General features: G+C 45.0%; 1 protein-coding gene across 1 annotated transcript in view; it reads right to left on the bottom strand.

Moving 5' to 3' along the window:
• Positions 1-22,223, bottom strand: part of LOC144732745 (ADP-ribosylation factor-like protein 8B) — a 33,647-nt gene extending 11,424 nt beyond the window's left edge. The window contains exon 1 of the mRNA XM_078614318.1: positions 22,024-22,223. Coding sequence (XP_078470444.1) covers positions 22,024-22,146 — 123 coding nt within the window. The 5' untranslated portion in view covers positions 22,147-22,223. The remainder of the gene's footprint in view (positions 1-22,023) is intronic.
• Between the last annotated feature and the right edge of the window lie 1,831 nt (positions 22,224-24,054).

The following is a 24,054-nucleotide window of genomic DNA, read 5'->3' as shown; positions in this document are numbered from 1 at the left end:
CAAGGACATGGGCTTGCATCCGCTGTTCTGTCACTATGTAGTCCAGCAGATGTTCTTGCTTAGACCCGGCATGCCTCCATGATGTTGTGTAGATGCGCCGATGCCGGAACAGCGTGTTGGTAATTACAAGCCCATGGGCTGCACAAAAATCTAGCAGCCTCCTTACCGTTGTTTTAGCTGATCTGGCCCATGTCTTCCAATCACTCCAAACCAGGTGCCAGCATCATGACATTGAAGTCACCCAACAAAATGACTATCCCGAGGGGCCACTTTAGCCAGCACCTGTGACAGGAGGTCATAGAAGGCATCTGACTCATATCGGCCTTGCCTGCATCCCTCCACGGATGTTCATCTTCAGTGGGGGCATAAGTAACCATGACCACCACTCCTCGCCTCCGGTTGATGGGGAGGCGAGCCCAAAGTAGCCTGGGGCTTACAGCTCCCCACACCTCACCGCCACGCTCCCACGCCCCCTTCATTCTTTTGTTCAAAAGAAGAGCCACTCCCTGTTGTTTGGTAGTCTCCTGCCCCGAGTAGAGGACTGTCCACCCCTCATGGTGGCAGGAGCCAGAGCCGGTCCACCGGACCTCCTGAATGCCACAGAGATCCAGGCGGTACCGGTCTAGCTCCCAACAGAGGAGTCGCAGCCTCTCCTCAGCAGTGAGCGTTCCAACATTCCACGTGGCCATCCGCAGTGGATTTTTGTTGTTTCTGGAGGAGCCCGGAGACGTCATAGACGCCTGTCCCCCCGGGGCCTCCGGCACAAGCTTTAAATTAGATATATTTTTGTACGTGGTTTTGTGGTAATTTATTGAACGTGGAGGGGTTGTCAGCCCCTCGCACCCGTCCAGAGCCCCCATTTGGCCGCTGTGGTGGTTACCAACACCCTGAGGGGAAAGGCCACAGCACTGTCCTTGACAGCGTTGCCCGTCCGGCACCACGAGGAGGTAGGGGGTTGTTTTGCCAGACCCCATATATATACATATGCACATATACACACATGTACAGCCCTGTTGCCACTCCACTGCTGGATGAGGGCATCGTCATGTCGTATCAGTCATGGGGGGTTGTGTGACTAAACTTCAGAATGTTGGTCAGTGTGGATTGGTGAAGGTGGTGGTGGGAGTGAGCTGTGGCTAGGAATCAGTTGAGTATGTAGGTTCATGGCTAGGGTTGCCCCCTATCCGGGTTTGATTTGGACAATCCAGGAATTGGCGTCTGTTGTTTGTTCAGGACAAATTCATTTGTAATACGATATGACTCCAGTCTTGTGTTGAACTTTATTCCAGTGAATTGAACAATTCCGATAGACCTTGGCTGACTGAGAAATATGACGTTTCAAGTTTATTCGTTTAACAAGGCGAGAGACCAGAAGAGCCCTATTTGAAAGAGTGACCTGGGTCACCAACATGACAATCATTACGACCGAGCACGGTCTGCGCATAAGCCAGTAAAAACCTTATTCATCGCACACTGCGCTAACCACTGTACCACCACCCACCCATACAGTAGCAGCATACCATAGCATAGAAATGCAACAAGTGTAAAGAATGCACTCCTCAAAGCCATGTGACCTCATGCCACCATCTGCATCTCAATTTAAGCCACAACATCGCAAGAGGTACTTATAAAGCAGAGTTGAGCATAGCTAGTGCTTAGATAACAGATCACAATGCATAAAATAACAGGTGCTATATGCTTATGCGGGTCGACGTTTAGTAGGAGGGGTACAGTAAAAGCCATTGTACTATACTATGCTCCAAAATCTATGTACCCCGCCTTCACCAAACCACACTAACCAGCATGGTGAAGTATGGTCAAACAACCCCCACAACGTGTTGGGCATGAGGAGGCCCTCATCCAGCAGTGGACTGGCAAGATAAGATTTCGTCATAGGCATGAAGGATTTTTTTAATGAAATCACCCGTTAGCACGGTTGGCTACGTACGGTGGTAAAGAAGTTCAACATAAATACATACGTGCAAATAATTTTTTTGTTGATTTATTTCCCGATCTAAAACACCTGGAGTTTGTGAATTCATAGTGTGAGTAGTCACGTTCCTTGCCTAGATGACCCTGACCGGACCTCCTGCGCCAAGCTGTTCAGTCGAGACAGGAGGACAGGGGTCAGGCCTATCGGCCTCTGCTCTATTAATGGTCATAATAAATATGGTCCTTCAATGAGTTGAATGGCTCCGCAATGTGCAAATGTGTTGCCCAACAAAAGCTACACAGTTGCACCATAAATCACAGGATGTTAAGCAACATTTGTAGAAAGCAGCACAGTTGTGTTTAACCCGAGCTGCAAAATATATATTTTTCTGATAATTCTTGATCTCATTAATATATGATGCTTGCAATAGGTTTACACTGCATGGGAAAAAAACTAATCAAATTAAAAATCCCAACTCGTTATAGTTTATTAAACATAGGAACGGGTGAATTTCTACATTCCTGACGTGCCGGGGAGGTGCTGCGGATAGAGCGATTGGCTCATTATCTCTGTGGTCGATAGAATTGCACTGCACTACTCTGATAAGTTAAACAAGATTGTGCTGGAGATTGAGACTGATGCCCACCAGAGGAATGTGGAATTTCTACTACAAAGTCATGGCCACCAATGTAAATAAGTGCACCACATATTTTTTTGTGCGAGAAGACAGGAGATATTCTCAAACAATGAGAAAGCACTCCATCGTGTGACATACTGACCACCGAAACGATCAGTGTGAACAGCTGGGCACCGTGAGGTGAAGAGTCATTATTAGTATTGCTCTGCTTGTGAACCCCAGAAAATTCTAGATTTGAAGCTTTCGTGACTGCAAGGATTCATACTTAGGTTTTTTCGGTAAAGTCCCGTAGGTAAAATAATAGAATCACTTTATACAGTATCAAGTGACACAGTAAATTAGCTGTGACGGTCCCACCTGAAGACGGAGACTTGTGTTGCTTCCTAAACGTTGTGATTTAATGGAGTTATTTTCCTTTATTATAATTGTATTATTATTATTTTTACCTACGTGACTTTACCGAAAAAAACCTAAGAGTATGAACCCCTGAAAACCTCAAGAAATCGTTTTTTCAGGAAGGTCCTGCCAGGTTTTGGCAGTCGGTGACGATGTTGCTATATGTATTTCAACTGAGTCATTTGCAGGCAATTTGAAAAATTTGGCAAAATTGCACCATGACGCCAGCACACAATGACCTACTCTTGCAAATGACACCACAGGATCTTTCATGTCCACTGTGATGCAGATGGCAAGTAATATATTTTTGGCTCATACATAGGAGCATTAACCAAGGCAGCCACTGGATTCGAACTAGTAACCTCTGGGCCGTGTCCATACTGAACACAGCTTCCGCAGCCAAGACAAAATCAAGAAAAATGAGCACCACGAAGCAAAGTTGAACAAACCCTGTCACCAGGCTATTCCCTGTCCACAGATAATTGAATAGCATGCCCCCCAAAGAACAATCAGGCTCACCTTGTGGCTATAAAAGAGGGTAAATGCATTTCTGTGACTTTTTTAAGCCTTCAAAAGCGGTCGCCTTCTGTGACCTTCCCCCTCTTTCCTCCTGAAGACGATCGCTTATGTTGTGATCGAAACGTCGTGGATTGTATTTTTTTTTTCTATCTACTTGACTTTACCAAAAGAACCAAAGAGTGTGTGTGTGTATTAAAGACAAAAATAAGCAGTGGTTAGCGCACTGTGCTACGATCCCAGCTTTCCACTCACGACGAATATCGATGACAAGTATCTGAACCGGACCCGAGCCTTCCTTTGGTCGACTAAGCCTTAAATGAGTACCCAGTATACAAAGACAGCCAGGCATAGTCCCAGCCACCCCACCCCCTTGTGTGCCTGCCTTAAAAAGTACTCGCGAACTGCACTTGCCCTACAGCCTCTTAGGGCTATACGGAGGATCTTTGCCTTTGCGTTAAAATACTGTCTAAAAAGTTAGAACAATTCAAAGTAAAAGTGTTTCCCTGTTGTAACGACCGTGGGTCATCTCTCATCTCTGTTGGAAGTCCCAGGTAGGGTGCAGGTGGTGGGTGGGAGGCGTAGGGGTGCCAGTCTCTCCACTGAACAATCACTTCTGATTGCTCACAAATTGGTACGTATTTCACTCAGCATGAAGGAATGATGGGCTAAATTAGCACTTGTAACCTGGGTGGTACAAGTCTAATTTAGTGATTAATAACAAGCATTTAGCACATTACGTATTCTCTACATTCTTGTTGTCCAGGGTGCTATGTTTCAGACAAGTATAGTCTTCTAGTAGGGGAGGTGATTGCTATGTTTAATCCCAATTGAGTCATTTAAAAAAATTGGCAAATTTGACCGAGGCATCAACGTACAATGGTTTCCTAATTTCGAATACCATGGGGGGGGATCATTAATATGCACTGTGAAGCAGATGGTGTGTAGTATTGTTTTTGCCAATACACTCCGCAGTATTAATTAGGGCAGCCTGCCGGATTGTAATAGCGAACCTCTGCAACAAGCGGCGACCGCTCTCCTGTTGGGCCATGTCACCGTGGCTGGGCCATGTTAAGCCACCGCACAAAAATCAATGCAGGCGAGTCTACACAATCATTTATCAGACCGGAGTTGTGCATTCAACCCAGCACCTGCACATGGGCGTTTTCATTGCAATTTCAATTCAGCTGCCACATGCTCACTAAAAGCACTTATCCCTAGCAGTTGGTTAAAAGGCTATGGGAGGGGGGGGGAGGAGATCTTTGTCTTTGTGTGTACATTGACGATCATTGCACAAGGATTATTTGATTTAATTTCAACTCTTGCAGGCAGGATAGTTCAGTGAAGGCACAATCCCAACGGTCGGCTTCCAAGCAAACCGAAATGGGATTCCCACGCGCAGCATGTCGAGTGATGCGGAAGTGAGCAACAGCCGCGGCGGAAAATGCACGAGGACACACTCGTAAAAAAAGACCCGCCCAAGAGAAGATGGGTGGCGCATATTCATTTTTTACAACTCAATGCAGCAAAAGCCACGGTGGACTTGGGGAGATGGCTCAACGCCTCACATTGGTGGGGAGAAGGACATCCATCTCATTTAAGTCAACGAATAATAATGATGATCTGTGAGGGTCATTCATTTATAACAGGAACCAGCGGGGCAAGACTGCCAGAGTACGACTCACACTTTAGAAGGGTAGAGTAAGGGTAGCAAGTCCAGATCCAAGTAAAGGGTTCTGTTCACTCGGCTCATCATCTTTTAGTCAATCTATATATATAAAATCGCAAATCTGTCTGTCTGTGTGTGTGTCTGTGTGTCGCCGGACCATACGCAGTTTCATTGGACGGTGGTTGCCCCTGGCAACGGGTAGCGACGCATTCGCTGCAGGGTGGACGCCATTTTTAATTCCCGTAAAAAATATGTGCACGCATTAACACGCGACTCTCAGGTTAATTCATCAAAGTTTCACGTCCTCTTCACTCCCCCCCCACCACAATGTGTGCAATTACTATTATAGGGTCGGTAGATAATAAAATTATAGCGATTAGACAGTATTATTGTAGCGCGGGGGGGGGGGGGGACGGCACCCGTACCCAGCCTCAGCCGGGTGGGCAATTTAGGCGAGGCCGGAGGCTCTGCACGGTACTAGGCCTCGACACCCACCACGCGACTCTGAGGTAAATTCATCAAAGTCTCACGTCCTCTTCACTCCCCCCCCCACCACAATGTGTGCAATTACTATTATAGGGTCGCTAGATAATAAAATTCTAGCGATTAGACAGTATTATTGTAGCGCGGGGGGGGGGGGGGTAACGGCCCCTGTACCCAGCCTCAGCCGGGTGGGCAATTTAGGCGAGGCCGGAGGCTCTGCACGGTACTAGGCCTCGACACCCCACCACACTATAGGCCATACATATTACTGCACAGCGGCCCAGGAGATCGTGGCTGAGGGGGGGGGGGGGGTAGCAGCCCATCTGTGTATATATGTAAGGTTATTAAGAAATATATTTTTCACCCGGGCAACGCCGGGTACTTTTGCTAGTAAAAATATATCATCGGTCTCTGCGAGTAGTTGCCAGCAGTTGTCCAATTGAGAAGATGCACCTCTCCAGAATGATGTGGAATTTACACAGCTGGTTTCAGGCTGCTGATGGAGAAGTCGATGGCCACGATCACTCTCTTAGTTCTCCGTATTACGCTCGTGTCATAAAGGAACGGAACAAATGTGCTCATTTATGGAAATGCGGAAGATAAATAAATGTGTGCAAGGATAAAAGCCATGGTGTACCTTTCTGCTGCAGCTGATGGCGTGAATGCACTCAAGCTGCCACTCTGTGCTTATAAATGACGGATGCATTGAGCGATCACAATGCACCAAGCGTTGTACCTCTGCAATAGTTCAAGTGATCTGCGATTCATTTTCAGGGCCCTTGGAATGAATGAAATGTGCCTTGAACTGTCGTTATGGCTGCAGCGCAGTGTAAAGACTGAAAACCAGGATATACCTCCACCCTCACCTGCTGCAAAACAAGAAAGTTCACTTCTCTCAGAACATATTTTCAAGGTGGATGAAAAGGCCAACCGACGCGACTTCAGAAGAAGTTCCGTGATATCATCTTCCGAGGAATCGAGGTGGTGCCCTGCTCATTGCGAAAGCTTGCAAATGAAAGTCTTCGTCTCACGATGCAGGCAGTGCAAGTGGCAATTTTATGATAGAGAAAAAAGCAAAAAAACAATAGTAAAAATATTAACTTACGTAAAAGGGCCAAAACTACCTGATGCAGTGGGTAACCCCCCAATCCAACACGAAGCCATGTTTGTTTTGAAAGACACAGCAGCCTTTGAACTGGTACGCAAGCTGGCAAGCATCACACATGACGTGTATTATGCCACACTGTATTTTCAAGACACTTTGGCAGAAGTATGGAGATAGAAAAGCTTGGTTCCTCCTTTATAAAGGCTGACTCATGAGCTCAGTGTGCGGTTTTCACTGGCTTCCTTTACTGATTTGTCCAAGGCCATTCATTAGGCTTCACACTGCAAATTGTAATTTCCACAGTATCGCTCGTTTAATTTCTAACGTGCGGAGAAAGTGCAGCTGTCAATTTTATGGCTCGGCCAAATATATTTCCACGTGTGAAACCACTAGCTGGGAATTAAGCAGGGTGTAATAATAGCCTTCATTTTTGTATAAGCCCACAGCAAGCAATGTACACACTGGACTTCACCACCGCACAGAAATGTAACGAGAGCTAACTGCTTCAAGATGCCGAGATATTGTTGCGTTACCAATTGTGAGATTGTCAGTTAAAATCTAGGCCAGTGTCAGATTATCCCATTAAATAAGCATCACTTGGCAAGTCGTTAACCATTTTGTTACAACGATAATGGATCCCACCCCACAGGAATGTGAGTGAACAGCACTTAAGTCATTTATCCGGGAACTTTTGTTACAGATTTAGTTACTATACTGTACTGATGAGTCCCAATTATGACGACATCGGTCCATGGTTGTGTCTCATTACTCCCGATTAGACGGCCACATTTAATCAAAATGGTGACCCGAAGACGAGAGGACCACAATGCGTGTTGTTTGAAACTCATGGTTTTCCGGCCTACGCTCATACTTCTGTTACGAGTTTCTCGACATGTACACGTTCGACAGAAGTCCTTGGAAAGCCATTCTCAACCCCTCCCGACTGCTGTGGGCAGTGACAGGGCCCAGCCATAGTGCGATAGCCACTTGTCACAGGGTTTGAGGCTCCAATCGGGAGGCTGTCCTGGTCATGACAGCAGAGGTCATAACCGAAACAAAACATTACACTCCGTTTGCTTCACAGCGGCTGTTAAAGATCCCATGACGTAATTTGTGACAAGTAGGCCATTGTGTGCCTGCATCACGGTCCAAATTTTCCAAAACTGGAAAAACCACCCGCAATAATTAATCAATTGGGATTACACAGAGCAATCATCCCTTACTGGTAATCTTTGTCTGTGAAACATAGCGCCTTCTATGATAGCATACCTGTCCACCCATACGGTTTACCCGTATTCTTGTCAATTGGAATTTGGTTCAGGTCTTCAATATGGGCAAAACATTTTGTCTTTCTCCAATGTGATGGTACTTTTTAGAATGACCGTTGATATGACCGTTGATATGTATAAGGGCACGGGGTGAACAATACAGTTTGAACTGGTCTGTCATGTGAACGAATAGCAAATGTGCTCAATTATCATTATTATAGTTTAAAAACATTATTATTTAAAAACTTAGTACTCAAGCAGAAAGCGCAATCGTACACCCATTACAATTAATAAAAGCCAAGCAATGGATTGATGTCCTGGTTTGAGAAAGGCCATGGCAATGTGAAATTTTCACCACGGACTCTAGGTCACCGGTAATACGAGTACCACTCTGACTTCATGGGATAAGTGTCCAAGGGTCCAAGTGAGAACTGAATGGGAGGTACGCTGGTGAGTAAATAACAAAGCCCCTCGCTAGGCTCCCATGCGGCACGTGGTCGGTTTGCCCAGTCTCTCATCCTGAACGAGCAGTAACTTCCTCGTTTTTGCGGTGTCTTGGGAAACGCTTCCTGCCACACAGCAACCTCCACCACAGATGCATGGGCACATGGGCTAGCAGCAGGAAGAAGCGCACCAAGCCAGCATCACTCACACCCCACCTTCGGATGCTGAGTGGCCATCGCAGATAAAAGCATGTTCTCATACTAAGTGGTGAACTCCCCCATCTATCAGTCACTCAATACACAGATTTGTAAAAAGAGAAAATCACAGAATGTGTTGCATAAAGGAAAAACTATATTAAATTAAGTACGTCAAACAATGACTGTTTTTTCATAATTGATGTTTGTTTTAGGCTACGTAGAGATCTTGAAAATGTTTTGTCATGTAACCCTCCACCAACTCACACAGCCAAACAAATTAAATTATCACGTGTACAAGCGTTTAACTGTGCGCACCAGTTGGCCTTGTTTCAGCTCAATGGTGAGTTAGAAAACAATTCTCAACCAATACTTAGCATAAAGGGTATTTCGCAATAAACTGCACCAAGCATCTTCAAAAATATCCAGGAAGTCAGAATACCAGTGTCACCTGACCCGGCTTCTTAAATCTGGATGAAGGTCTCACAGGAATGACCAATTAGACTTAAAAGTGACTCCTCTTGCCACGGTTCATTTTCCTGTCATCATCGTGGCTTCGAGTGCGACGCGCGATGAACAATCGTCTTTTGTTTTCACGGCGGCTCCCAGGGCAGCCGGACCCTCTCGCTACAGGACGCCAGGCTTCCCACCTTCCGCTCGTTACCGCCCCCAACGCGGCTCCGCCGATGCCATGCGCGCACGGCCGCGGCCTCCCGTGTTCATTAAGGGGTTGCTCATGTGTCCTGTAGGGATGCTGTGTTCGGGAGTCCTTGAGCCGCGTCCTGTTTATTGCCGAGCCACAGCGAACGATTGCATTTCTCATTATCTGCCTCTCGTACCTGCTCAATGAGAGGCCAGCTGGCCACGTGTGACGAACGGATGCAAGCCGCTCTTTCCTGCTTCTCTACAAGCAAAATGAGCTGCTTAGCATTGCCAGCTGTCCTGCGCACCAGGCGAGAACTGCCCCAGAGGGTTCAACGTGTGGTGTGTCTGAACTGCATGATTATAAATTGACAGATATGAGTTTTCTCTTCCACCGCTGCACGTCTTTGATCCCAACACCATCAGCCCGACATTGTACTTCATGTGGAAAAATAATATCAACGACAATGTAATTTATCCACAAAAGGTCACCAAGTCTATTTCAGAGGAGTCCTGCTTTGGGATATTTAGACAATAAATTTCAATGAGTGTTCAGCGAGTAGAAGGAAACTGGAGTACCCAAAGAAAAACAATTAATAGGGGGGGGGAATTTGCAGACTAGTTCAAGAAATCGCTTCATGTACTGCATTATTCTGACCACCTTGCAGGTTTGGGAATTTTACGTAACTATTTACAATCCACCAAGATCCCTCAAAAAATATATAGTTTAGGCTTACGCCACCATGCATAACACCTGTTTGATAATAAACCTCGCTATGCAAGTGCCCAACACTCACCCAAGGAATTATTATTACTTTGTTTTCTGCAGCCAATCGAGTCCATTGCAATGAAATCCAAGCAAGTGACTGTCTCTCCTCCCTGCTCAGTGAAGTGTTGGGGCAGTTGTCGTCCCCACTGGCAGCCAGTCCTGAGTCAGCAGCAAACATTTCTAAAAACCAACGTTAACTTTCCAGTGATATTCATGACAATGGGATGAGTTGAGTGGAATTTAAAACTTGAACCGTTCTTATCTTGAACCAAGTGCTCAAAGCAAAGGGGCCGCCCAGCCAATTGGCACACAGAGGCACTCTACAGGCAAATACGGCACGGATTTGAGCAACCATTTAATGTAGAGCAACAAAGGGTCAACTTGTCATGTGTGTAAGCCGAGTTCCTCATCTCACTTATGCGAGTCCCCCCGCTATACATATATATATTTTTTAAGTTGTTGAGAAACGGCCCAAAAACATCAAGCGGTCAGCAACAAACAGCACGATTATGAAAGTTGAAATAGAAACGCGTTTCTTAAATTGAGCAAGGTTATTATATTGAGAGCTTGGGGAAAGGATACGATGGGAGGGAATTCCAAAGTGGAGCAGTGCGAGGGAAGAAGCAGAAGATGAGTGTTGACCTTCAGTGTGGTGAGTGGGCAAGCAAGTCATTTGGTGAGTGAGTGTTTGAGTGTGTGGCATAGTTTGAGTGGTTGGGTGAGTGTGTGAGTGCGTTTTGACCTGCAGTGTTGCGGTTGAACAGTGTCTGATATCAACACGAGTGGTGGAGGAATCAACAATTATAGTTTATGGCAAAAGTAACCATGACAGTAGCAACAGAAGAGTGATGATGCGTCTCGTATTAACAATTATTGACATGATCAGTCTTAGAAAATCAGCTGCTGAGTACCAAGTGTGCAGAGCCTGTAGGTAAACAGTGATGATTCATCGATGCACTCGTGCCTGAACGTAATAAACACATACCACACGTGGTACGAACAGGCACACTGCTTCCGAGCTACCAAAACAAACGTCACCACGACGCCAGACAAACGTTGGCATAACTCGCTCCACGACTCTCTTGGCAGGAGCCTCTTGGTGGTGGTGGTGTGCTCGTGAAATTACCACAGCTAAATAAAACGCAGGGTTGTGAACATCACTTTCTTGCATTACCAGCCAGGGCACGTGCAAGATTTTCCTTGTCCACGTTGCAGGCAGCCGTTGCCTGCAGGCTGGGTATTCTGCAGGAGCTGGACACTGGCTCAAACTTGGCAATGACAACCCAGGTGTAGGGTTACCTGGACTACCAATGGCGAGTAAGCACTGCTTGCTAACCTTCCGGCCAACCTCCCTTCGCAGCCTGTCTGCCTGCCAACTACCTGCACAGGTCTTTCAACTTGCCTTTACAAATGACAAAACCGTTTAAGCTGCCTTCCTACCTGCCTGCCTGCATTCCAACCTTATTGTAACACCGTAACACAAAGGGGTAACTGCCCCTTTACCAGATACAACCCAGGGTGGTGACCACCCAGCTCACTACACTATCCAGGGGAGTTACTGCTACGAAGGGTCGGACCCTCACTCGGGTCTCCGACCACGTGGTCCCCTGTAGGATGAAGAGCTTCCAGCTTGAGACGCAGTGCTTCCAGCCTGTAGAACTTAGAGACCCCGGTCCCTCTCAGGGACCCGCCTTATATCCCTCTCCGGTCAGGGCCGCTCTGCCCTCGGCCCTGCCCGCCTTCCTGAACATTCTCTTTCCCTCTCGAACTTCTCAAGAGCTCCCTCCGGACACGTGATCACCCACCAGTCCCCCCACGTGGGGCCCCCTGTGTGGACATTCCGGATCACGTGTCTACGGGGTCAACCAGAGTGCCACGGCCCGGGGCAACCCTGCCCCTGGGCTGACACTCACCCCCTCCCCCTCGGGGGAGCTCCCACCACGCGCTGTGCGTGGTGCCCGCACCATCCCAGTGCTCGCCAAGCCCCGCTAAGGCTGGTGTTACACACAGCCACCCACACGGTGCTGTCCACGATGTAGGAACATCGAACGGCACGACCCTTTCGGGCCGGCCCCATTCAGTGACATCCCCGATGTCACTACACATGCATACCGACACGTAAACGCACCTGTTCACGTACCTGCCTGTCTACTAACCGACATAGCTCTCTCAAGTGAATAATAAAAACAGAGAATATATTTATTATTGGCACTTTCGCTTAAACGAAGATATTCCTGCACCTCCGAGTTTTGTTTCTCATTTCGTTTTGCTGGACAGGCGCGAGGGGAATATTTTTAAATCGTAAAAGCACAACAGGAGGCATATGAAGATACTAATAATAAATACCCAAAATCCACCGTGGGAGTCTGGTCACCAAACGGGAAAATTTTGCCAAACAAAAATGCTGGCAGGAACAGACGTGCCACTCAACTTGAGAAGTCGTGCTGAGCAGTGCGCCAAATAAGCACACGGCACTTCCGCAGGACAAGATGCATTCTAGCACTGAATTAATTCATTATTCTGTAACAGTGTATGCATTTCCCTCAGCATGAACTAGTGCACTTGATTTAACATTCCGGCAATTCATTGGCAAACTCACAATGGAGACCAATCCATGAATCATATCTCGTACAGAATGCTCATGCCACATGTATCAAGACAACCAATTAACACCAAAAACATGGAACATCATTAAAGCACGTTGGGTAAATGTCGACCACAAAAGGATTTTAATGAAACAATATCGTGTTTTGCCAAATGCAGCATCTTGTTTTGTAAAAGAACCTAGGCAATATTTCTAGTGTGAAATTTATAACAGTATTTAAATTTAAGGTAAAAGGACATGTTCAGAGCTTCTTGAACAGGTAGGTGTCTTGGACCATAAAAACACGAAGCGTCAGGTCACGTCACTCGGCTGCAGTCAAATGCACGGACTTTAAATTTCCCCCCTGGGATTTTTGTGGTGGCGCTTCAGACAACTACTATGCGGTTTCACAAGACCGGGTTCGACACCGATGCCGCGTGGTCACACGAGGGCAGACCAGCTAAAGTCCTCCGGGGGGGGGGGGTACGTGGCATACAGTGACGTCTCGAGGCGTTTGATGCATTTGTCTAAAACGTGTTAGCTCTTCACGTCGCTGTTCATCAACAGCATGACACTGGTTATTTTGGTGCTGCGTTCTATCCCCCCAGCAGCCGGAGATGTTTAAGCAGCTCGGGAAAGACAGCACCGCCAATAACTGTCTACGCCTCATTACTAATATAATAAGCCAAGAATGTGTGTCCTGCGCGTGACGTAACTCCACATGCTGCACCCCTCATTAATAATCATGAGCGGGTGACGTCACTCCAAATGGGGCAACCACCCCCCTCATTCATAATCATGGGGAGATGATGTCACTGCACATGGAGCTCCCCCCCCTCATCAGTAATCATGAGCTGATGACGTCACTCATGTGGACCCCGCCCGCACCCCCTCATTATTAATCATGAGCGGGTCATCATTTTACATTGAATATTTCAGATTAACTGCAATATACATCCGTCCTTGGACGGGCTAGTTGGCTAAGAAATGCAAACCCAGCGCGATTTTATCTGCGACAACAGCACAACACCCAACTTTCTTACACCAAGTTGAGCTGGTGATCACGAAACTGCGTCCTTGGGCTTGGACAAATCAGTGCGCAGACAGCAGAATGCGATTTCACCAGCATTATCAATATATTTGGGTATTTATACCCCAATCGTGCTCTTGGTGTTGAGGCAGGAAATACAATAGACCTGACATGTAGAGTGACCCCAGTTTAACTGCACGAATCCGTGCAGTGACCTCAGTTTAACAAACAAGGCATGACATTCTGTATAATTACACAACATACATGAGTAAATGAGTACTGTACTCACCAATAAGTACTGTACTCAACACAGGCTGGTAGTTATGGAAACAATGCCACGTGCATCCACTTAACAATGGGCTATGGAGGGGTGCCTCACTTCTCCCTCCATAATCTTGAAAAGTTTTGGTTGATTTTTTTTGTGTGGTTTATCTCACTTAAATATTGTCAAAATGCCAAAACAATACACAAGTAGCTAGGGCAAACTCAGGACGACCAATCTTTCATAAAAGATTTTGGGAAAAGGTAAGGAGAAGTGAGACAGCCCTTTGCATGTGGGAGTGTGGCATTTCTCCAGGACTGAATTGAATAATGGGATCAGAGAGAGCGAGTCACACGCGGAGTGTGGGACAGCTCGCTCGTTGCGCGTACCACACCACCTCTTTCCTTGCAACCCCCACTCCTCAACTGTGCAGCTGAGAACCAAAACCTGTGCTGCTTTCCTACATATTTGAAGTAAGAAATATACCATGCAGCTGTCACAGTCCATGCAGAAAGGTCCTGTGCAGAGCGAGGGTTAGGGGAACTTTGGATTTAATCTCAGAATTCACACAGCAGCAGAGGCATGTCACATTGCATATACAGCAGTTCACTGGGAGGTGCATCATTCACTGTGCTTCGAATAAGTTTGCAGTGTTGGGACTGAATTAAATACATTTTGAATCATATTTTAAGCCAGCAGCACAAAACTCACTGGTGGGTATCAAGCGACACATGAGACCCTCGTCTCAGCAGGTATGGCAAGGTCGGGTGCGTGATCTGCGGCAAGCACTCACGGGCATCGGTGCCACCAGAAGAACCACGCCTCAACCAGTGCTATGGGAATGCATTCGGCTTACAGGCGAATGAGCATTTGGCCATAGTGCAAAGCACTTCTTGCATTGCCTGTGTCTACTGTGGATCACCTTGAAACCTTTATCATTGGATCACAGCCCCAAAAGCAAATGTGAATAAATGGCATGATAAAAGTGAAGTATGTTAACCCCTTTTAGAAGTCCCTCGAAAATAACAAAATGCATAAATGCTTACATCTTGGCATTGACCCTCAAAGACCTCAAAATATGTACATTACGTACCAGGCTATCACAAGCAATTCACAGGGTGTACACGGAGTACTCGTGCTGTGCCACTGGTGGGTTTAACTGGCGTTACGGCCAAAAATAAATCAGCATCTCCCTACTTAATTGAGTTAGTGGCGTAGAACCAATGGTGGAAATTCTACAGTCCCATGGCAGGAGCTGTTTACTTTCGACAAAGTGCATCTTCTTTATCCATCCATGAGTAAAGGAAGGCAACGCTTTCTGAGATTTGAACTGACATCCTTGAAAAGTAGTTAAGTGTTTTCGCCAAAGTCAATCTGAAATCTGGCTCTGCTTATCAGATTCTGAATTTATACTGGAAAAATCCGATGAGCTATGAAGCTCTTTATCACAGATGCACAGTACAGGTGGCTCAGCAAGTTCCAACAACAAAGAATACAAAAAAACGAATGGAATACAAAATAGAAAAAAAGTTTAATTTTTTTTTTATTTAACCAGGTAAAGCGCTTAGAGCTATTAGCGACTTTTCAGAAGTGATCTAACCACAAATGATAGCTCAATGAAGTGGCTTACCACGTGTAAATTTAAAGCAGCCAAATAATATAAACGAATGTTTATGAATGAGGAATGGGAAAACCGGAAGACTGAGAAATAATCCACGCGACGACAGGGAGAACATGCAAACTCCAGGTATACTGGCGGCATACCATCACGCCACTGTGGCACCCCTGAATAAAACATAAAGTATATAAGTTCAAAAGGCATAAGTAGATAAATTTCCAAGTTGGGAAAAGGCAGTAAAAGAACAGAAAAAACTGGTGCGGACCACACCAAGACAACACAGTCCCTCAGTACAATTTTACATTAAAATTGAACTATCGATACATAGGTAAGGATCAAAGTTAGAAATGATATTTGCAAATGGGGCTGTATTAAGGACTAATCTTTTGCTTCAGAATATGTATTAAAAGAAGATGCATGATGTCAAGGGTTCTTCAACTATATTTGCCAGCCGACCACATAATAAAGCAGGTAAGAGCTGGCAGGTCATATGACACCATGACGTCACACCTATTGCACGTGACCACTAAATCTCTACTTCGGCTCCAGGTCTCATCTATATCTTGTTCTATCTCGATGTCATATTACTAATACAGGAAATATCTCTATGCTTTGACGAGCCATATTTCTCGGTGGGCCATATCTCTGTGGGCCACTGCAATGGTCTGAGAGGGCCACAAGTTGAAGACACGTATCTTACACTGAAACGGCTTGGTGATCCTTTTTGTAGCAAGCATGCACTTGAGTGCATGCTTGCTACAAACAGGATATGTTGAAAACCTAGTGCAGTTTGATGTCTAAAGAACATGAGGAAATTAAAGATTTATTTTACAGAGTACTATCATGTGAATATTTGTATTCTTTGCTGACAATTTATATATATATATAATTACAGCCTACTGTATTGTTAAAACTGTATATAGGTCTTTGCTGTGCTCTCATAAAATAGAAGGCTATAGGATTTGTACATTTCAGGTAACATCCAGTTCGAGCTCTCAGCATCGTTTACTGACTGCAGCCTGACACTGAATACCCATTCGTGTCTGTGAGCGACACCCACACAAAGTAAAACCACATGATTGCTCTGGAGCCTTTAAACTCTTTTGGTGGGTGAGCCTTCCATCAATAATCACACCCATAACAGCATGGGTGACATGGTTGCCTTCCACACAATTTACGGTCCAGTACAATTTACTGAACAACACAGATAGCCAAATTAGTCTACAGCACCAAACCAGAGGTCAGAGCTGCACCCTCGGTAGTATCACTTCCCGTTAAATTCAGCAGCCGTGTTTACAAAGGTTTCAACTCAGGGAACTCGATGACATTCCAATGGCCCGGCATTGCCGACTGTTATCACGTACCTTCCCGTACACCATGAATAGTGCCCACCGAAACTATAAATCCAAATTTGATGAGCTCATCCAGGACCCATGTATAGTACATAATGTACGCGAAAACATTACAAACGTCTCCAGGCTCAAACATCGCATTGATGGAATTCCTCTCTGTTGGCAGCTAAGAGCCAATGGTGGAAATTATATGTTCATAAGATTGAGGCCAGTCTCCACGTGACAACCACGATTGGCCATCACTATAAGTGGCACTTATTTCATTAACAGGGGATTGAAACAGAGCCAAATTAAAATCTGTTCAATTGCACTGATCTATACGTCACACAAATGGCCCATTTCCCCCAACTTTTTTACTCTGCACATTTACATTAGTCTCATCTGTGGATAAGATTTACGTAAATATTATTGATTCATTAATAGTAATAACCATAAACACACATCACCTTCCAGTGCATGTTGGAGTGAACAATAACATACGCAACTTGGCCTCTACGGAAGGCATATGTTTACGAAATGCGAGTGTGGATGAGAATGCACCACAACTCTTCAGCAGACCATTTCTCAAGCATAAGACCAAAGCCTCATCATCACCAAGGGGCGAAATGGAGGGTGGGTCTCAAACGGCCCACCTTTCCTGTTTCTGTCTCTTCACCCCCCCCCACCCCGTGATGCTGGCGACTCGCCTTCCCATTGGCTTGTATGTTAACACGGCGGTCATTTGCCCAACTGCTCACCTTTCACTTGGCACGATACAACAGCATCTTCCAGAACATTAACCAAAACAATATTTTTTCCACGTTCGTCTAAAGCATGACTGCACAGAAATGGCCGTGAGAATAAATACAAATCCACACCTCGTGCGAAGAGCGGCAAAGCCTGACATTGAAAATGACACCGGGCAATGCATTGATTGCTCAGGCTGGGCATTCATGCAAGGTGGCAAACTGATTGTTTAAGCTACAGAGTGAGCTAAACTGATAGCTTAGTTGCTCCTTACCTAGGTCGGCACGTGGTGCTATATACACAATTTTTTTGACACGCGTTGAAATAGCACGTGACAATAATTTCCTGTTCAGAATAAGCATGAAATAAATATTGTGTTCTCTTTTCCTATACATACAGCAATATTTAATTTATTCGTGAAAAGGTTGAGCAGAGTATCAGTGCAATGAAGTCATATTTCTCCAGAATAAGTAAAGATTCTGAAAAAGAATTAGATTCTTAAGGAAAATGCATCTTTGCTCAACCAAGCATCTTTGTTGCCAGCCCTGATCCAAGAATATAAATCCACATTGCTATGGCAGTCGCCAGACCCTTTTCAGAATTACCACCATTTACCTGCCTCAAGTCAAAGTGGCCAGTCACCTGTTAAAACAAAGCGAGGAATGCGATCGTTTTTATGTGGCTCTAAGCCAGTGCTGGAAATACCACGTTGCTGTGGTTGGAAGCAGTATATCCAAAGGATGACTACTGTTGACCTTCAACAAAAATTGTTTATTAGTTGACCCCAGAAGGATGACAACTCTGGGCTCTCCGGGTAATAATCTGTCGAGCTTATGGTTGTGATGCTTTAACTATAGCGTCGCAATGTTTTTAATACAGCCAACAGTTTATTATAATCTGCACTACAATCCTGACTAAAACATATACAGTACACGTCAACATTGGAACTGAACGAATTATGCGGCAGGGTGTCAGCACATCGGTAACACTTGTGCCCCACAGCAAGAAGGCCCTAAAGTTTCATATCCGACTTGGGTGCTTTTCTGTATGGATTTTGAATGTTCTCCCCCTCAATCTAGATCTGAAGTTTTCGTGACTGCAGGGATCCATACTCTTTGGTTCTTTCGGTAAAGTCACGTAGGTAGACAATATAATAAATTAAATCACGACGTTTCGATCGCAACACAAGCGACCGTCATCAGGTGGAACAGATACAGCAGGATAACTGCTGACATAGGAGACAGAGCTGCTGCAACAAGAGTTCATATCGGATTTTGGTGGGCTCAACCCAATGGTAAGTGCATCACCAGGCTAAATATCTGTGTGGCAGCCAAGGCTCAGGATTCCCACCACCCCCGGTGGCTGGCGGACCTTCTCACATTGACATACTAATCTCTCACATTTACGTACAAATTCCTTCTCTAGCTCCTCCCACTTACCACTGGGTTGAGCCCACCAAAATCCGATATAAACTGTCTCCTATGTCAGCTCTGTCTCCTATGTCAGCAGTTCTCCTGCTGTATCTGATCCACCTGATAACGGTCGCTTGTGTTGCGATCGAAACGTCGTGATTTAATTTATTTTATACCTACGTGAATGTACCGAAAGAACCAATGAGTATGTTCTCCCCTTGTTGTGCATGGTTTTTCCACTGGGTTGTAGTTTCCTCCAAAATACCACGCAATCTAACTGGTATTTTCCAAATATCCTTCGACTGAAAGGATGTCTGCACATTACGTACTCAAATTCGGATTAGACATTGCATCATCTGCAAAAACCTGGCAGCACCCTCCCGAAAAAATCGTGAGGATTAATCAGGCTATCCTGGATAAACAAGCATGAAAAAAATAATAAATTGCTATTTAAAGATATACACCTCCATATTGCAACAATCGTGTGACTGAATTAATACAACTAAAGGAAACTTATTTTACTTATTCATCCAGGAGAGCCACACCGAGTCGTGGAAGTCTTTTACAGCAGCGTCCTGCACTGTTTTTTAATTGAAAGATGTATTCCGCCAATTAACGAGCGTTTATACATGTGGAAGGAAACCAGGGGACCCAGAGAAAACCCACGTGTGCGTGGGGGCAACACGATATCCCCATACAGATGGAAGCAGATGGCGATTCGTCCAAACAAATGACAAGAGTGAAAATGTATCAATCGTTTCGCAGGACTGAGTGGTTTGGGCACGACGCTAAGAACCCGGTCCCATTATTTATATTCCTCCACGGACTACCAGAACCCAACTGTGATGTTGTGGTTTCTATATTGCGGCGCGAGGTGAACTTGGTGGAATGAAAGGAAGGATCTCAACGATCGGTGCCAGCTCAGTACTCTGGCCCGGCGAGTGAGATCGGAACGAGCCCTCCCCCCTTCATAAATCCTGACTACCATGAAGACGTATGGTCAAATCTAGAAGTATGGTCAAATCTAGAAGTATGGTCAAATCTAGAAGTATGGTCAAATCTAGAAGTATGGTCAAATCTAGAAGTATGGTCAAATCTAGAAGTATGGTCAAATCTAGAAGTATGGTCAAATCTAGAAGTATGGTCAAATCTAGAAGTATGGTCAAATCTAGAAGTATGGTCAAATCTAGAAGTATGGTCAAATCTAGAAGTATGGTCAAATCTAAAAGTATGGTCAAATCTAGATGTATGGTCAAATCTAGAAGTATGGTCAAATCTAAAAGTATGGTCAAATCTAGAAGCATGGTCAAATCTAAAATTATGGTCAAATCTAGAAGTATGGTCAAATCTAGAAGTATGGTCAAATCTAGAAGTATGGTCAAATCTAGAATATGGTCAAATCTAGAAGTATGGTCAAATCTAGAAGTATGGTCAAATCTAAAAGTATGGTCAAATCTAGAAGTATGGTCAAATCTAGAAGTATGGTCAAATCTAGAAGTATGGTCAAATCTAGAAGTATGGTCAAATCTAGAAGTATGGTCAAATCTAGAAGTATGGTCAAATCTAAAAGTATGGTCAAATCTAGAAGTATGGTCAAATCTAGAAGTATGGTCAAATCTAGAAGTATGGTCAAATCTAGAAGTATGGTCAAATCTAGAAGTATGGTCAAATCTAGAAGTATGGTCAAATCTAGAAGTATGGTCAAATCTAGAAGTATGGTCAAATCTAAAAGTATGGTCAAATCTAGAAGTATGGTCAAATCTAGAAGTATGGTCAAATCTAGAAGTATGGTCAAATCTAGAAGTATGGTCAAATCTAAAAGTATGGTCAAATCTAAAAGTATGGTCAAATCTAGAAGTATGGTCAAATCTAGAAGTATGGTCAAATCTAGAAGTATGGTCAAATCTAAAAGTATGGTCAAATCTAGAAGTATGGTCAAATCTAGAAGTATGGTCAAATCTAGAAGTATGGTCAAATCTAGAAGTATGGTCAAATCTAAAAGTATGGTCAAATCTAGAAGTATGGTCAAATCTAGAAGTATGGTCAAATCTAGAAGTATGGTCAAATCTAGAAGTATGGTCAAATCTAGAAGTATGGTCAAATCTAAAAGTATGGTCAAATCTAGAAGTATGGTCAAATAAACCAATGACCTAAAGGGCCTGAAGGGGGCCTTCATCCAGCAGTGGAGTCGGAAAGGATGTTAAAAAGGGTTGTAGATTAAACAAGGCGTAGAAAGTTACAGTATTGCATCCACAAACCTATTACATTGTTTCCTTTTAAGGAAATAGTTTTATTGCCGAGTGTGTCGAGTTTATTTGTGGTTGTGCACCACTGCCAACAGAGCAGACGGCATCAGATGTTTCGAGTCCTCTTAATAATGACTCGTCCATACCGAGTGCCGTTTCGCCTATTTGGTTCTTTGTGTTTCTTCTATACACAGTTAGTTGTTCATGCCGTCTCGTCTATACCGTCCATCCGGAGTCCCAGCAGGACTGCCTTATGCAGAAAAACAAATCGTATAACATCAAACGAGCCACAGAATGGTCCATTATCGTAAGAATCTAACCTTGCCTATGAACATCTAGCAGTTCCCCAGCATTGATTCAAGTCACGCGTGACTCAAGCTCACGATGAGATAGTGAATGTTGAAAACAGTCCAGAGTTCAGCCGGCGTTGACCAAATCATGTTGAAATGATGCGCTCCCCCAGAAGGCCCTACGGCTGATGGAATGTCGTAAAGAGCACTTTGCTTCACGTGTAGAGACAGACACAGGGAGGAGACGTATCGTGCCCTCTTGTTTATTTCGAATCCAATCGCCGAGTCCGTCACCCAACCCCGACTGCTGCTTCACTACACGCGGCCTAGCACCAAACCACGCCTTACGACTTTCCTAGCGCGGCTACCGCGCTCGGCGTCCGGGTGATGGGAGGGCGAGGCCGGTTGGGGCGGCCAGCTCGAACGAGTCCGGTTCGGTCGACTCACCGCGATGACATTGACGAACGTTGTCTTCCCCGAGTACTGGAGGCCCACGAGCGTGAGCTCCATCTCTTCCTTCCAGAAGAGGGAGCGGATCCAGTCGAGGACGCGGTTGAAGAAGGCGAGCATGGCTGCTGCGACTGTGGCGGATTGCCGTGTCCGTGCCTGCGCTCACGAGATCACGTGACTGGCGCGCGTGACTGCCCAGGGGGGGGGGGTGGGGGGGGCGCTATGACGTCTTCACGTCGCTGGTGAGTCATCGCGAATTTTTAAAAACGACGTCACGACGTAAACAAATCAATTGCAACTTCAGAATCGTCACATTTATTATTACTACACGCTTTTTATTAACTCACTCTGTTGTTGTCGTCGTTGTTGTATCTTCAAATCTTGTAACTCAATTTTAACCCACTTCCCAATGTGGTATATCGACTGCAAACTTGGTATACTTATGTCATACTGATGACGATGATATATTCTATCATAAAAACATAAGAAAAATATTTTTAAACATTTGTATATTTTAAGTTTCGGCTTGGGTCTAATTGTCCTCGGTCAACTGACGTTGGCTGTAATTGACCACGGTCCCTTACGTTATGGCAGCTTCAGGGCCACTTCCTGGAGTCGTGGAGTTCTGCCATTACTAGTACATTTCATTAAAGCGTATTTTAAAAAAAGTTTTCTTTTTTAATATTACTTTTTATAGTGAGAAAAGGTTTTCCCCTTTTTTCTGGCAACAAAACAGGTGTTAAGATGTTAAATCACCAAACTGAAACCTTTTACAAGGAATCATGTCTGCATTAACCACAATACTTGTGGTTAGAATGCAAAAAAAACATACTCTGCAGGAATCCGGTGAATGTCCAGGAGGGACGGGTCAGAAAATTAAAACAACAAACAATAAAAAAGTACGATATGAGTGTAAAGTATAGGAAAGGTAAAATAAATGACTTAAAAAATATGTAAATAAAAAAAATAGGTTGCATGCACCTGATTGGATTGCCAAGGCCCTGGGCAGTCAGGAAAACGTGGAATTATTCACATCAAGTTTGTCCCCCTTCCCCACATCTTCGCACTCGTGGGCTGTCTCCGGGTAACTCGGGTTTCCTCTATAATTGGTATCCACGTCTGAATGGAGCTTGTCAAACGTCCCAATGTAGGACGACAGAGCTTGGGCAATTGATGTAGAGCGCCGTTTCTGGTTGCCTCCCCTCCCGCCTGTTTGTGGGTTCCTGCGCCTCCGTGTGAACACAGCACGTGGCCTTAACAATTGTGCGACAAGAGTTTTGGTCTGTAATTTTCATTCATGACGCTATATACAAATAAAAGACTCCTCGCTTATACGTTGACGTCCATGCAACCATCTTCTTGGTTCTTTCGGTAAAGTCACGTAGAATGGAAATAATAAAATAATATTCAGACTGTCTCGACAGACCTGTTCTCCACCTGATGACGGCTACTTGCGTTGTGGCCGAAACGTCGTGAGAATTATTTTATAATGTTTTATTTTATTATTTCCATTCTACGTGACTTTACCGAAAGAACCAAGAAGATGAATCTCTGAGTTAGCTCACACACAATGGTTTATATGTGAGACAGGCAGAGCCTGATTTGTCAGCTGGGTGTATTGCGGGCGAACGTACTGACGTCATAACGCATGGCTCCATTCATGTTGCCAGCCTCCCGACTACCGATTGGCTGGGACGGCTTTTGTGCTCTCCCCATTTGGCATTATAAACTTTGGAGCTCGTCGTGACGGACGGTACATTAGCCCCTGAGTCCACTTTCCACTGTGGCTTCTGCCGGAGACAACCCCAAGAGATTGAGAAGCTCCCACACGGCGATTGCGCCTCACTGTGTGCACGATCCCCGAAACGGAGTAATGCCACTTCATGATAGACCTCGAGCCGCCAAGTTGATTGTGAAAACACGGTGACCGCACATTCATGTGCTATGTTTACGTGCTATGAAGATCCGTGTGTATTTGCTATGAAGAATGAACAATGCTTCAAAAAAGTCACCATGTATATTTCTCAT

Source organism: Lampetra planeri, chromosome 44 (assembly GCF_965212315.1).
Source record: "Lampetra planeri chromosome 44, kcLamPlan1.2.h2, whole genome shotgun sequence".
NCBI lineage: Eukaryota > Metazoa > Chordata > Hyperoartia > Petromyzontiformes > Petromyzontidae > Lampetra > Lampetra planeri.
Note: the sequence above shows the minus strand (reverse complement) of the source record. Positions and strands in the feature narration are given on the sequence as shown.